The sequence below is a fragment of the Mercenaria mercenaria genome, chromosome 1, assembly GCF_021730395.1.
Source record: "Mercenaria mercenaria strain notata chromosome 1, MADL_Memer_1, whole genome shotgun sequence".
In the NCBI taxonomy this organism is placed as follows: domain Eukaryota; kingdom Metazoa; phylum Mollusca; class Bivalvia; order Venerida; family Veneridae; genus Mercenaria; species Mercenaria mercenaria.
The window spans coordinates 42,731,335-42,745,897 of record NC_069361.1 but is presented as its reverse complement, the minus strand read 5'-3'; the positions used below and the strand labels follow the sequence as shown (position 1 = coordinate 42,745,897).

At 33.4% G+C, this 14,563-nt stretch overlaps 1 protein-coding gene across 7 annotated transcripts in view; it reads left to right on the top strand.

Moving 5' to 3' along the window:
- Positions 1–14,563, top strand: part of LOC123540793 (TOG array regulator of axonemal microtubules protein 1-like) — a 57,874-nt gene that overhangs the window by 26,229 nt on the left and 17,082 nt on the right. For 4 of the 7 annotated variants that reach the window (XM_053545492.1, XM_053545480.1, XM_053545471.1 and 1 more), the window contains 7 exons: positions 456–637; positions 991–1,029; positions 5,110–5,273; positions 6,848–7,134; positions 8,718–8,834; positions 12,235–12,425; positions 13,821–14,022. In XM_053545492.1, coding sequence (XP_053401467.1) covers positions 456–637; positions 991–1,029; positions 5,110–5,273; positions 6,848–7,134; positions 8,718–8,834; positions 12,235–12,425; positions 13,821–14,022 — 1,182 coding nt within the window. The remainder of the gene's footprint in view (positions 1–455; positions 638–990; positions 1,030–5,109; positions 5,274–6,847; positions 7,135–8,717; positions 8,835–12,234; positions 12,426–13,820; positions 14,023–14,563) is intronic. The other 3 variants (XM_053545476.1, XM_053545477.1, XM_053545482.1) reach the window with 3 other exon arrangements.

The window sequence follows — 14,563 nt, the reverse complement described above, 5'->3', positions numbered from 1 at the left end:
AATAGTTATGCCTGATTGAAATTGATAGATATTAGTGAAAGGAAAACCTTTCAGAACCCAATCTACAGTTTATGTATATGTGATATGATAATGTTATGATATTTATATTTTATTTATTTAATAACTGCTGTTCTGGGGCATGAAATTTCTTTGTTAAACGGCTTCTTTGTTGTGATGCAGGCTAAATGAATTGGAATTTTATATGTTTGTTGGGATTAATATTAACACGATATCTATGAAAGTTAGTTATGTTTAAATTATGTCAGTGAGAGATTCGCCTGTAATCTAGAATTTGTAACTGAGGCGTGAGTACTGGTTGGAATTCCAGGAAGGAGTTATTAGATGTAGTTAATAAGTTCTGGTATAAATATGAACTTAATATTTATTAAGCTCAAGAAATGTAAAACAGTTGAAAATTCTTGATTTGTTCTATATGATTAAAATTTATGTTGTAGCAAAAGACGACGAATCACCTTTTCCATCAAAAGCAACATTAGCTCGGTCAGCAACACGTCGACCAACTAAGAAAGTGCCACCAATATCTAGCACCGACAAACACACCAGCCGTGATGATGATGCAGACAGTGCATACGCTACTTCCTTGGGGAGTACGTTGGAGGCGGAGTCTCATATTGAGGTAAAATATGCTATTTTTAGAAGAATACCTGTTTAATTGATGACTGAGCACATTTAGAGTAGAAGATTTCTGTGTATGAATTGTTTATGTAATATCTTGTTTTTATGTTCGTGTGGATAAAAAATGTCGGCCATGATAAGTTTGCCTGAATGAAACTTTGGCATGAATTAAGATGAAGCTGAAGTATAGTTTGATTTATCCAGTCTTGTTGTTTCATGTAATCACATGTCCAAGTTGGGGAAATTCACCAGTCAGATTTGCATGAAGCATTATTCACTGATTAAAGGATACAAAAAGAGTGTAAAAAACTACAAATTAGCTCACAATTTATGTTCCATTTTTACCAAACACAGATGATGTCGTCATTGAAGGGTATCAGACAACAAGAGAAGGTTTGTCTGCTTATAAGTTTGCATGTTGTTTTTTTTGTTGTTTTGCCAATTAACATATATAATCCTGTAATTTGCTAATCTTGCGTCGAGAGATAGTACTAGTCTAAGAATGAGTGTATGCTTACCAACCAGTCTCCGTCTTCCGAAATGCTGATGGAGTGAACAAGTAAGAGGGTAGGGAGCTAGGTAACAGCAATATGAAAAATACAGAATGAAATCTTATTGTGTTTGACTGAAAGAACTACCTCCAGAAACTGAAAAGTAGAAATGTCCGTCCGTCTGACAAAACACGGCTGATGAGCCAGTGGCAAAAATTTGGTATAAAATTAAAAAGACTGTTAGAGCAAAGGAGGCAATTATCGACCCCTTAAGACCATAATCTACTGTACATATTCTTACTTTCACTTTCGGAGACAAAGTGACGCATATATTTGAGACAAACTATCATTGGTCGATTTCAACCAATGAAAACACTTGTTACATTACAGAATAAGGTATGGTCTAATATTCTGTCTCGTGACATGTGTCTGCCATTATCGACCCACTTCTGCTATTATCGACACCCTAGTTTGTTTCTTTTTAAACTTTGAAAACACTGAAAATCAAGCATAATATTATTATTAACTTAATATTAAGTTAATCTTTATTTGTCCTTTATTGTCATAATTGCAATTTGAAATTATGCAACTGAGCATATAAACAAAGCATCACTTTACTACGATTTCATGGAAAATATTATTTCATGTGTGTTTTTTTTTATTTATAAATTTGGTCTTTCATACTATCACAGTTTCATATTTGGTCTTTTGACTGACAAATTGTAAATGTTAGATAATAGTTATTTGTAATATAACATTAGCCACACACAAGAGATAAATAATTCAAACATTCAAACAAAGTTGATTATCCATTATTATCTACAGCCTTAACAACATATTTTAGCATTCAATTTTTATACCGTATTTTAGTGTGTATAGGTCGCACTTTTTCTACCCATTATGCTGCCTGAAAAAGTTCCTGCGACCTATACGACAGAACATTGCCAGCAGTTTTTTTTTTCGGGCCAATTTTCTGACCGTAGCACTCGCAAAATTACGTGCATCTGTTACGAACGAACAAAATGGATAAAAAATATCAATATCGGCGGCTTTTCAACCAATAGCGGTTACTTTCAATAAAATATATCGTAAATAACCCATACAGACTATTAAAATTACGAATGACTAATTCAAAGATGTTTTTGCAGTCTGAATTACGTTTGTTTCTACTTTCGTTTTACTGGACGCCATTGACATGTACTCCGGGTTGGATAAAATCCGGACAGATCCGTCCTCCATTCCAAACATTGTTTATACTAATTCTTAGTGTATTAAAAAGCTTGAATGATTATTTTTTACTTTTGATTTTTAAATAAAAGAAAAAAATCCAAAAAGAGATATTTTGTTAATCTTTTTACTCAGAATCAAAAGAACGCGGTTAATTACATGACACGGAAAGGTGTTATAATTGCTGTGCAAACAATTCACGATTGCATGATAACAGACGTCTGCTGCCAATTAGTGTCAAAAAGCCGCTTTTCTTTGATGTAGTCTGTTACCGATACTACTGTTGGTACGAAACGGTTGGGAACGAAAATAACACAGTCCGATTTCCATCAATCAGGTTCTGATAATAATTCAGTCCGCGGCATCAATATGGCCGCCGCCATAACTTTTTTGCCGGTAAATATTAAATATTGCTGGGGAAAAAATCCGAAATTTAACTGCGACTAATACGCTAGAAGTTAAATTTTCCGACCATTTCCAGAGCAAAAATTAGATGCGGACTGTACATTACCGCAACCTATACACACCAAAATACGGTACATTTAAAATTAACTTTTTTTAAGTCCTCTGGAGTCAACAAGTGAAGTTCTGGTTGCTTAGTACATTTAATGTGCCACCATCCTGGGCATTCATCACAGCCTTTTCACTCATTTGGCTTCCCATTAGACTGACCACACCCCTGACATTGGTCTAAGCTGTCTGCACTGTCCATCATCATTTTGTCCATCAGAGGAATCGTCAAAATCGTCATAACTGTCACTATCATCATAAATGATAGAAACATCAGACTATGACGAACTTTCAGAGACTCTGCGCTTTTTTTCTTTTTATTTTAGGAGATTTTTAACCCTTGTGATCAACTAAAATGTGCATTCATAACTTTATCATGAGTCATCACAGAACATTAGGGTTTCTAACTGACCAATCAGAGAGCTGCATTTTAGAGTACCTGCCAGTTTCCACTTTGGTATAACAAAGTATATTTACAATGAACATAATAGTGACTTTAGAAATAAATATCACACTATTTTAGAAATAAAATCAAGATTTTTCACTGCACATGCTTCAGATGATGCTACAAACAACAAAACTTTGAAGTTTCATTGAAATGTTATATTGATTTAATACCTTTATTTTAGTTAAAAGTTTGAGATTTTACACTGAGAGTCTATGATAAAGTCCGAGTAAAATGTAATCAATACCCAAGTGAAATAAGTATCATTCCACAATGTTTTGGACATGTTAAAGTTATGAATTAAGTGCTTTTCTCAAAGCAACAAGAAATTATATAAATTTAATTAATTGGGGGTCGATAATAGCAGAAGGTCATATTTTCAATCTGCTATTATCGACCCCCACATAATCTTTCCAGAAGTTGCAAGAGACTACAAAAATGGCTGATAGAAATGGGTTCTATATGTGTATAGTAGGATTAAATACAAAATTAAACTGATTCGATCCATAAAAACGGTAAATTTCATTTAACAGAAACATACCTACCTTAACGGACGATGTAGTGGTTGGCACTGAAATTTATCTCATGCAGTCACACTGTATGTAAACATTTAAAATGGCGCATGAAGAAAATTTGTGACGTAAAAATGACAGTGAATGACATGATCACATGATTTCTAGTAATAAATGTGATTAAGTATCAATTAAGGGTGGGGGGTCGATAATAGAAGAGGGTCGATATTAGACTCCTTTGCTCTAGTAATGGTTTCAAGGAAGTTTGGATGCTGTTGGCAATAAGCTTCATATTTCAACCAAATCTTCTGCTAGACCTTTATAAGTACTGGAGGTTCTAATTGTTTTCAAATATCCTTAGATATTCAATAAGTACTAAAGAAGTTTTGGAAAGATGCGCAATAGATGAAATTCAAATAATTTTTGTCCTTGGTTGATTAAAAAAATTCTTAACTTGTTTTTTCAGCGCTAACTTTTTTTGATTATGTTAAAACTAACTTTAAACCTAATTATTTTTGTTAACCTAATAACTTAATCATTGTTATTTTTACCTGTTTTCTGTTTGTTTTTTCTTCATTCAAAAAATAGTATTTGTCTGTATTATCGTGTTACTAGTATTTTTTAAGGTATAATTTTGTAGCTGTATTTTTATACAGTATCTAGATAATGTTTTACTGTTGTAGAAAAATATATTAACTTTGTTTTAGAAAATTGTATTTGTAATTCTGTTATTTTATATGGTTTGGTATGGCAGTAAGTTTATATCTATATTTCTGTAAAAATGTTGTATAATTATGTATGTATGTATGTGTTTTCGTCTCAGATACTTCTGTCTTATTAAAATAAATAAGTCATCCAGCAGTTTTTAAATGCATGTAATGCAGCTTGCTTGAAAGGTAGTAAACAACTCAAAATATGGAGAGCACTTTATGTTATATTTCATCAAAGCCATAAAATCATTCATAATATAAAGAGTTTGTGGCCGTCTGCTCCAATTTTGGTGAAAAACTGTTGCCTTCTTATGTATTTAAAGTTCTTTGAACTTCCTGCAGAAATTCGTTTTTGATGGGTTTTTTTCTCTTAACATATTGAAACCGTTGAAACCTCAAAGCTTCCAGAACAATTTTTTATGATGATGTCGCTAGATCTCAAAATTTCTCACTGCACTTCAGGAAATAATTTTCTCTATGCACGTATTGCAGAAAACCTAATCCCCATCATTTCTGCAATGTCATGAATGTTTTTTTTTCCTGATCACATTATCTTTTAACTCTGTCGTACATTTTAGATGATGAACTCGCTAATGAGTATCAGAAGTAGCGCATCTAAGAAGAAAGAGAAGATAATTGAGAAGCAAAGCTCGTCGACATTAACCTCACGATCGCCGTCACCCGATTCATTGAAGGAAAGTGGTGTCTGGAGTGATTCTGACTTTGGCAGTAAAAAGAAAAAGTAAGCTTTGAATATAATAAATGGTGGTCAGGTTATCACTGTCCAGGGTCCAAGATTATATGAGTTTAGACCCAGTGTCAGAATTTCAGTTGATGCTAGAAGGATTTTTGAATCAGTTTAATAGTCTTGGACCTGTGTCCAAGGTTTTCCCAACTAGTTTGGAGAACCAGTCTCAAAACTTTACATTCTGATTGGTTGTTTCTGAGCACAGGTTTGAAATTGACCAATGGAAAGACAGCATTCTGAGACTGGTCTCCAACCTTAGTTTCATAATCCAAGGACACAAAATGTAGCTGAGGAGTAGCTGTTATTTTTGGTATGGATTAGCGGAAGATAATTAATTTGCAGTATTATATTTTTGTTAGCGTAGCATGATATGTTTAGCTGCCCTGTTCTTTATGGAATGATTGGACATTCAAAGGTAAAGTACAAGCGTTTCTGTAGAATGACTTGACTTGATATATACTCTCTTAGTTCACCATGGACTGTGTCAATGAATGTATTGTAAGTTTCATCTGCCAACATAAGTTTAAAAAGTAGAGGTGCCTAGTGTTGATGTATGTATTGTGAGTGTCATCTGCCAACATTGGTTTAAAAAGTAGAGGTGCCTATTGATGTGTCATTACCCATTGATAAAAAAATCATTAAATTAAGCACTTAAAATGTGTCTTCTGTCAAGGTTAGCAACAGCTTATTCCATAGCTGAGCTTTTAAATTCTAGCGTTTTGACACTTTAAATTACATAGGGTTTTAAAATAAAATTTAATTTTTGGTGTCATTTTACCAATTCAATAGATAGAAGATAATATCAGATTATATTTAAATGGGAGTACCTGACAATGAGAGATTCGTAGGAAGATTATTACAGTTTTATCGTAAAAAGTTGGTATTACAAATTGTATGCAGCTACTCTTATTTTCCATTAAAAAGATCAAACATGATTTAATTTGGGTGTGAACGGGTATATAATTTTAATGAGGTGCAGGCAATAAATCCATGATTTTAAAATATCTTGTTGGTATATAACGCAGTGTTTCATCGAAATGCAGCAGTTTCAGTTGTTTTTCTGATCGGTTAAGTTCATAGTATTTAAAAAAGTGGAGTTTATACTTACTGGAAGAGTTTGATGCAGTGTAGAGTTATTTGTATGGTAACCAGACTTTATTCAGATATAATAGTTAGAAAAAAATCTAGAGAATACTCTGCATGCTCAATATTGTAATTATAAAACCTTTCAGAGGAAATGTACCTGTTAGCGAAAAAAGATAATTGATAGGATATTGCTACAAAATAGAAAAAAGTGAATCTTATTGATATTTGGATTAAAAGGGTTGCCTTGGTAACGAACATTGTTTGCCGTTCATGGATGAGTTTCATGTCACTAGCTAATCATAGTGTTTTTCTGAGGGATCTTTATTATGATAGGCATTGAAACAAAGCCATGGAGTATCCAAATCAAATTAGGCTAGTTTAGAATCTTTGTGTTGATTAGTTTAAAAATGAAGTATCGGATATGCTAATTTTTCATATATTTTTTCAATGGAAGTATTTATATATATACTTTTCTTTTTCAGTAAAAATCCATTCGAGTCACGTCCAAAAATTCCGAGAGAGTCACCATTTGAATCGAAACCAAAGTTAGCAAGAACAAGTTCATATAACAATAAGAAAAATGGTGAAAATAGTGATGACATGGTGTTTGTGGATTATAATCCGACAAGTGGTGTAACATTTCGAGAAAATAAAAATTCCGATGTTCAAGTTGTTGGTAAAGGATATAATGACGACGGAACTTCTTTAGATTCTCGACCACTGAACGGAATTAATAAAAAAGCAAATGATAAACGAAGAGTCACAAAAGGTAATTGCACATTTTGCGCACTTGGCATCTTGTTTTTTTTAATGGCATTCATTTGTGAATGGAACTGTGCTTACGTGCAACCTTTTCTAAGCATGATCATAATTATGGACCAAGAGCAATCCCGCTCTAGGTTACAGTACATAACCATTTAAGGGGGTGGCGTACCAGTTAGAATTTTTTTGAGAGCACAGTAACATCAAAGTGGTCAAAAATTTATACAATTCTAAGTGATCAAAAATTTGCAGTGAGAAAAAAATTGTTTCCAAAGAGAAAATAATATTCATTTTGGTAATAGTAACTAGTATGTCACCCTCTGTCAATTGCATTTTACAATCTTGAATCACATCAACCAGCGTTTTTAAAACCTGAACATGTTTTGAAACATAACAATGTTTTAAATTTTAATTCACAATTTTGTTGCTAACACTAACATGTTGTTTAACAAATTTTCCCTATATTCTGATCACCGAGTTTTCACTGTTGATTGAATTTATGTATTAAGTTTGCAAGGATTTGAGAATATGTGTACTAGAGAAAGACCTGTTACAGGAAAAAGGAAAGTATGGGATGGGGATGTTTAAATACTGGGGAAATGGCTGCAAAATTTTAATATCTGCTTCATAAGAAAGTGTAATGTCTTAATATTTGTTAATTCATACCGTAAAACAGGTTTCCTATTGGTAAAAATGTTTTATTGATATGTATACATAAAAATTGGGCCAAAAACATATATCTGTATATTCTATCAGATACAGTTCCCTAGAAATTGATTTAAATAAAAATTTCACGAAAAACTAACATCACATAGTATATATACACAGGCGTGAATGAATATACCTATGTAAAGTAAAAGATGCAATATATCATCGTAATGATTTTGTTAGCTCAGTAACATAGTAGAGAAATGAGTCATCTTTCATTTGTTTTTAAATTCAACAGAGCCATATATTTGTGCTATACTCGGTGATCTGAATAGGGAAAAGATAACTGAAATGCATCAATAATAAGGCTCCAGAATCAATTGAGTGGCCGCCAGTTTGGAAAAGATTCTTGCCGCAGATGGTTCAGTTCAGTCCAGTGTTTTTCATGTAAAGTAGAGGGAGCCATCCCATAGTTCTTTAAAAAACTTAAAAAGACAATCTCTGTTTGGCCTAAGATAAGATCACTTTTGGTTTTAATAATCTTGTATAATCAAACAATGATATGTCATACTTATAAATGAAAGACTGGTGAGGAACGATCATCTGGAGCCTTGCACAAGCTATGACTGTTCCAGCTTTACAACCAGTAATTTTCAAATTTACTTCAAAATTAGTGATAGTTTCACAATTTCTTAATAATTTGACTTTTTGTTTTTGTCAGATGAAAAGTTACGTATCGTCATTGAACATAAGATTTTTTGGTAAATACTCAGTGTTTGAGTCATTGAAAAAGACATTTTCAACTGGTACAGTCATGCTTACTCCTTTGTCAATTTAACACATTTCATTTTCTGCATCATTGTGAACAAGTATTGTTATTCACTCAAATGTGCCCTTATTTGTTGTTTGTGTTGGTGAGAGTTCTCTCCCCTTGATTTGCAGGCTCAGTTCTCTCACCACTAGGTGTCGCCTCTATGCACAGCTATGGTTCCCTGGATTCAGAGGAAGAAAGCAAACATACTTCACCTAGTCCAGAAGGAATAGGTGTTGTGGGAATTGGTATGTTGTGAGAATCACTCTCACTCTTATCTTTTGCTTTCACTGTTCCTCTCTTTTTTCACTTTGTCTGCTTTTCTGACTTGACCATGTATCCACAGTGCATATCATGCTTATCCTTCTGCATGGCATCTGTGCCAGTGCCTGTATCTGTCTTCTGCTGATTTCTTTTGAGGAAAAAAACATTATCATAGGGCAGTTCTTTATAGACATAACAGAAATAGTAAGATACTGCCAAGTATGAAAAAATGTACTGGTACATTATTTAACTTAAGAGATATATTTTATTTTCTATTAGGCTTTTACTCTATTAAATAAATTCATTTTGTGCAATGAAGGAACAATTTGCAGGGTTTTTCATAATAAGTCAGTGGTAGTAAAATTTTGTCTTATTTCCTGCAGGGGTGTAAAATTCTTTTTCACACCACTCGCCCTGCAGGACTAGTAAGTAGTAAAATCTACTCGCCCTTAGTGGACAGTCACTCGCCCTAATAATTGACATTTTTAATACTGTCACGTTTTATGGAAGGAGTATTTATACAACAAGCAAATTTCAAACATAACACATAGCTCGTACACTACGTTTCCTTTTTGATTTATTCATTTTTGTAACTCTTAAATTTCCTTTTCACACCAGACATTTTTCTTTCATTAATTTTGTCATCTCCACCATCAAGTTGCTCTGCATAATAACTGCATCGATAGTAAAAGTAATCACAGCCTAACCCCTACCGTAGTTTCCCAAAGTGTCAGGAAAGTATTAAAAGTCAGTTATTTTCATTTTCTCAAGACTTATTTCCCGAAAAATAATTATTTTGAAAAGTGTCCTAAAAATATGGACACAATAATCATCATCCACCTACCCGTCTTGAAAGCGAAAAAAAAAATGTTGACGATCATTGGTAATTATTCTGTTGATAAACTAAGTAATTGGCCTGTTTTCATCATCAATTAACATCCTCTCAAAGAGCTAAAGAAGTGTGTCGGTATCATGACATCTGAAGCGGTGATCAAAGCGGTATTGTTGCACGAGATTGTCATGGCATTACGTCATATTACAGTTTTCGCGGCATGTGACCTATTTGCCCTCAATGAATTTACATTACCGTTTGAGAAGAACATTTTATAAAAAAAAAATACATGTACAAAGATTCATTTAAAACTTATTAAAAACCGCAACAACATCATTTTGTTTTATTTTATAACCACATTTCTATTTACGTCCACGAGGTCACGTACCCTTTTCCACCGCACTAACAGAAACCTTTTTACCAAAAAAAATCGTTTTACTCAACATATTTAAATTACTGTCGCTTTTTCATTATTTAAGATTTTTTAATTCTGTTTTTTGTTCTTTCTGCTCAAAAGTCCGAATTTTATGCCCATAGTATGTATCACTTATTTTATCTTAGAAAGAAGTCAGTAATTAAGATCGCGCTGTTTGAAATTTAACAAATGATTATATGAAAATTCGACCGTTTTCATACAAATTTGCTTACATTTCCGTCGATATTTTATTGAAATCTTAGTAGAATTCAAATTGTATTACTTCTCAAGCGATGTTGAAAAACTGAAGCGATAATGTTAAAAAATGAATGCACTACGCGCGTTTATTGTGTACGTGTCGATAAACAAAAGTGACGGAGATGTAAATTTGATATCACGATAGGTCGCACGTGCTCTCTGAATGGAAAATTACCGGCATGACGTTTTGATATCTTTACGATTTGCGGGTTAATTCCAGTCAATCAAAGTAGCAACTGAAATATCTCCAAGTTTGTTGTGTTTTTCAAGATGTAATTTCTGAATTTCATTAAAGCTACGACGTAAAAACCACTCGCACAATCGGTCGAGTATACAGCGAGATCCACTCGTCCTATCCAGACTTTAGCTCACCAATGCGAGCGGGCGAGTGGAATTTTACACCCCTGATTCCTGTTCTAACAGTTCTTTTTCTTTTTCTTTCACTCAAAAGACAAGTGTCTGTTTCTTTATTATATTTGTCCTATGATATTTTATCATTTTAACCAGACCTTTGCATGATATAACAATCAACATGTTAAATACTAACTTAACATACTTTAAGGAAGTTCTTAGGATGTTACAGTATAAATGCCATTTCCTATGATGCAGGTTTGGAACCAGTCTCAGTAGGGCAGGATCTGATTGGCTGTGTCTAGGGACAGTCTTGAAATAGACCAATGGCAAGGTTGCATTTTGATACCGGTTCCCGAACTCAGTTTTATAACCTTGGAAGTAGAAATATTAAATGTGAAAAGATCAACCATTGAACCTAAATCCCTGTTGATGTTTGTAAATTCTTATTTGAACGTTCACGTGAGGTATAGTAGGTGTGTAGTGAAAGAGCAATAATTTTCTGCCTGCAACTCAGACACTTGATGTATTTCTGAAAGGAAAAGGTCCTAGTTTACACATAGATATATTTTTGAGTCCATTTGATTTTTTGAAAAAAAAAAATGATGAGTTATTGTCATCACTTGATCGGCATCAGTGTCTTGCGTCAGTGTTGCCTGGTTAAGTTTTATGTTTAGGTCAGATCAAAGCTATTGCTTTGAAACTTGCAACACTTGTTTACCATCAATAGCTGACTGAACAGCAAGAAACATAACTCCATCCTGATTTTTGCAAGAATTATGGCCCGTTTTGGACTTAGAATATATCAGATTTCTTGGTTAAGTGTTATGTTTAGGTCAACTTTTTTACTAAACTATCAAAGCTATTGCTTTGAAACTTGCAACACTTGTTCACCATTGAAAGCTGACTGTGTACAGCAAGAAACATAACTCCATCCTGCTTTTTGCAAGAATTATTGCCCCTTTTTGACTTGGAAGATATCAGATTTCTTGGTTAAGTTTTGCATTAAGGTCAACTTTTCTCCTTTATGGTCAAAGCTATTGCTTTAAAACTTGAAGCAGTTATTCGCCATTAAAAGCTGACTCTGCACAGTAAATACAGTAACTCTGCATTGCTTTTTGCAAGAATTATAGCCCTTTTTGGACTTAGAAAATCAAGAGTAGGACAATAATTCTATTATACAGAGACAAAGTTCTTAGTTACCATTAATCATTTAAAAGTTGTGTCAGTTATAGGTGCAGAAGTAGATACAAGATCATAAATTATTTAATTACTTTTGAAACACATGTGTTATTGCAATCACAAATATTGCATTTAAGAGCTCTTAAAAAGCAGCATTTTAATAGAAATGCATTACAAATCACTGCTCAAAGCCTTCAGTTAATGAACAGAAAAAAGCTTTTGACATGAAATTATGGAAATAGCTGCTTTTTTTTGCAGAAAGACACCTTTGACAATTGTGTTTTGGTACTCATGGTCTTGGAATCACATGATTTATTGACTGAATAGTTGATTATCTATATTGTAGGTATGTTTGAAAATATAAACGGTTCAGAGCATGCAATAAACGCTGGAAATTCACAGTCAAACGATCGTAATAATCGTCAGCCAATGAAGCAGGACAGGAAAGATTTCACAAGTGGGGTTGTAGGAGTAGGGGTCAGCAAACAAGGGTCATTTGAGGACCCTAGCATGGACATTTTAGATGATGTTGATGATGTAAGTCATTCTTCAAATATTTCAGTATGCCATCTGTTTTGTGCTTTCTCAAAAATAGGTTTAACATTTATTTGTCCTTTTACCCAGCCATGGCTGACAGGTAGTCAGCCTAGCATGCAAAATGTTGTGACTCTATCCTTTGTCAGGTCTTGCCTAAGATTTATGAAAAATGGTACTACTAGTTTTCTGGCATGGCGCTAAGAGTTTACACTAGTCAGGCCAGTGCAAGTGTAATCTATGACTGGATGGGTATCATGATATATGTATGGCAGCACTATCAGTATGGCATTGTGCTACCTGCTACAAGTAGACATAGTCAATCTCATTGAATGATGAAAAAAGTAAATTCACAGGACACTGAACCTGAACACTACTTGTCTGTCCCAATGTTTGTATGCCAAACTCTTTAACTGTAAGGAAAATATTGTTCAGACTTCTCACAAACATGTTACATGTATAAGAATAGAGTTCTTTGAAAGGGTCCATAATTCCCAAAGCATTTAACATTTAGCCTGCTGGCGGCAAGTAATTCTACCTTTGCGACCAGTGCAGACCAAGATCAGCCTGCATTCATTCAGTAAATTTTTCAAATAATAAATGGTATTGCCCAAATTGAATGATGGATCAGTTCATTTTGGAAATTTAGCAGGGTAAAGGTTAAGAAACAATAATGCAAAAAGAATAAAATAATAATTCTTTCATAGAAGTTGAACCTTGGAAGGATGATTAGCAGCTAAACGTTTGTTGCAGTAGAGAGGCCATTTCTTGATTTTATACTAGGTACAACATGCTCAGAGGATTTGTTCTCCGGTTTATTGATTTTAAATTAACTTTCTATTAGTGGAGGTAGATTTGATGTAAAGATGCACTCCCATTAAACTCTTTATTAGTGAAGGTTGATATGACATGATGATGTCTGCTGCATCTCAATAATGTAATTCAAACATCCTGAAAAATTAATGACCAATAACCCCTGAGTCTATAAAATTTAGAAACTTTGATTGATAATACCTAGGCCTAATGACATTCTGTAAGGTTCAGGTTTGTCAGAAGGGTTGAAATATTAAAACGTTTGATGTTGATGTTGTCTGTTAATGAATTCTTTGTTTATTAGAGCTCAGAAATGACTGTTGTATCCTGCAGGGATAAAAACTGAGATAATTAGCAGATTTGAATAAACATGGAATTGCTGTTGCCAGAGTGCTTTTGTTGAAGTTTATACTTTTAGAAATGTTAATAATTCCAAAGAGAGAAAGAAGGAAAGTACAAAAGCTAGAACTTGCATAGTTCCAGGATAATCTTTCATTGAAATTTTTACAAATTAATATCATGATTAATTTGCATTTCATAGTTGTTTTTCCTGTGTCTACGGATTATTAAAAAAAAAAATTGTAGGATCCGAATAATCTTCGTATGAGCCAAAAACTCAGTGATACAATCGCCAAGAGGAAAAAACAACTCGAAGAGGAAGCAGAACGCGAACGTGTGGATAGAGAGAAGAAAAAACAAGAACATGATGAAAAATTGAAGAAAGAACGTGAGCGGCAACAGGAGAAGCTCCGACGACTGAACACGAGCGAAAGTTTAGGTATTGAGTGTAAGTTTGCCGTGACTAACCTTTTTTCACCTTCTGTAACACTTCTATGGTTATTAACATGGTAGTATTGATCTGTGGAGTTAATATTAATTTTTAATCTATTTAACTAGATGAGACTATATTTTCTTAATTGCTTATATTCGTTAAAATAGCCACTGTTTAGAAATATTGACAAGCGTTTTTCATCCATGACACATGCTTTATATCTCGAAATAAAAGTCTGCTTTGTCACAGAAATAATTCTGAGAGTTTCTGTCAATTATGAATGAATGAAACACAGAGCTTTTAGATGGACCTTTAGTCATTAAATTTAAAAAGGATTGAATGTTTGGATAGTGTCGTGCATGTTCAACATATTAAAGATTTTTACATATTATAAATATTTGGCTATCTCACTGAATTATTGTAAGTTCTTTGCTACATAAACTAATTCGACTTATATTTGAGAACGTTTAGTTTTGTTGCTTTTTCTATATTCTGTTGGAACTAACTGAAACTGCTAACTCACCTGAATGGTTTCTTTCCTCTCTGAACAGATTTT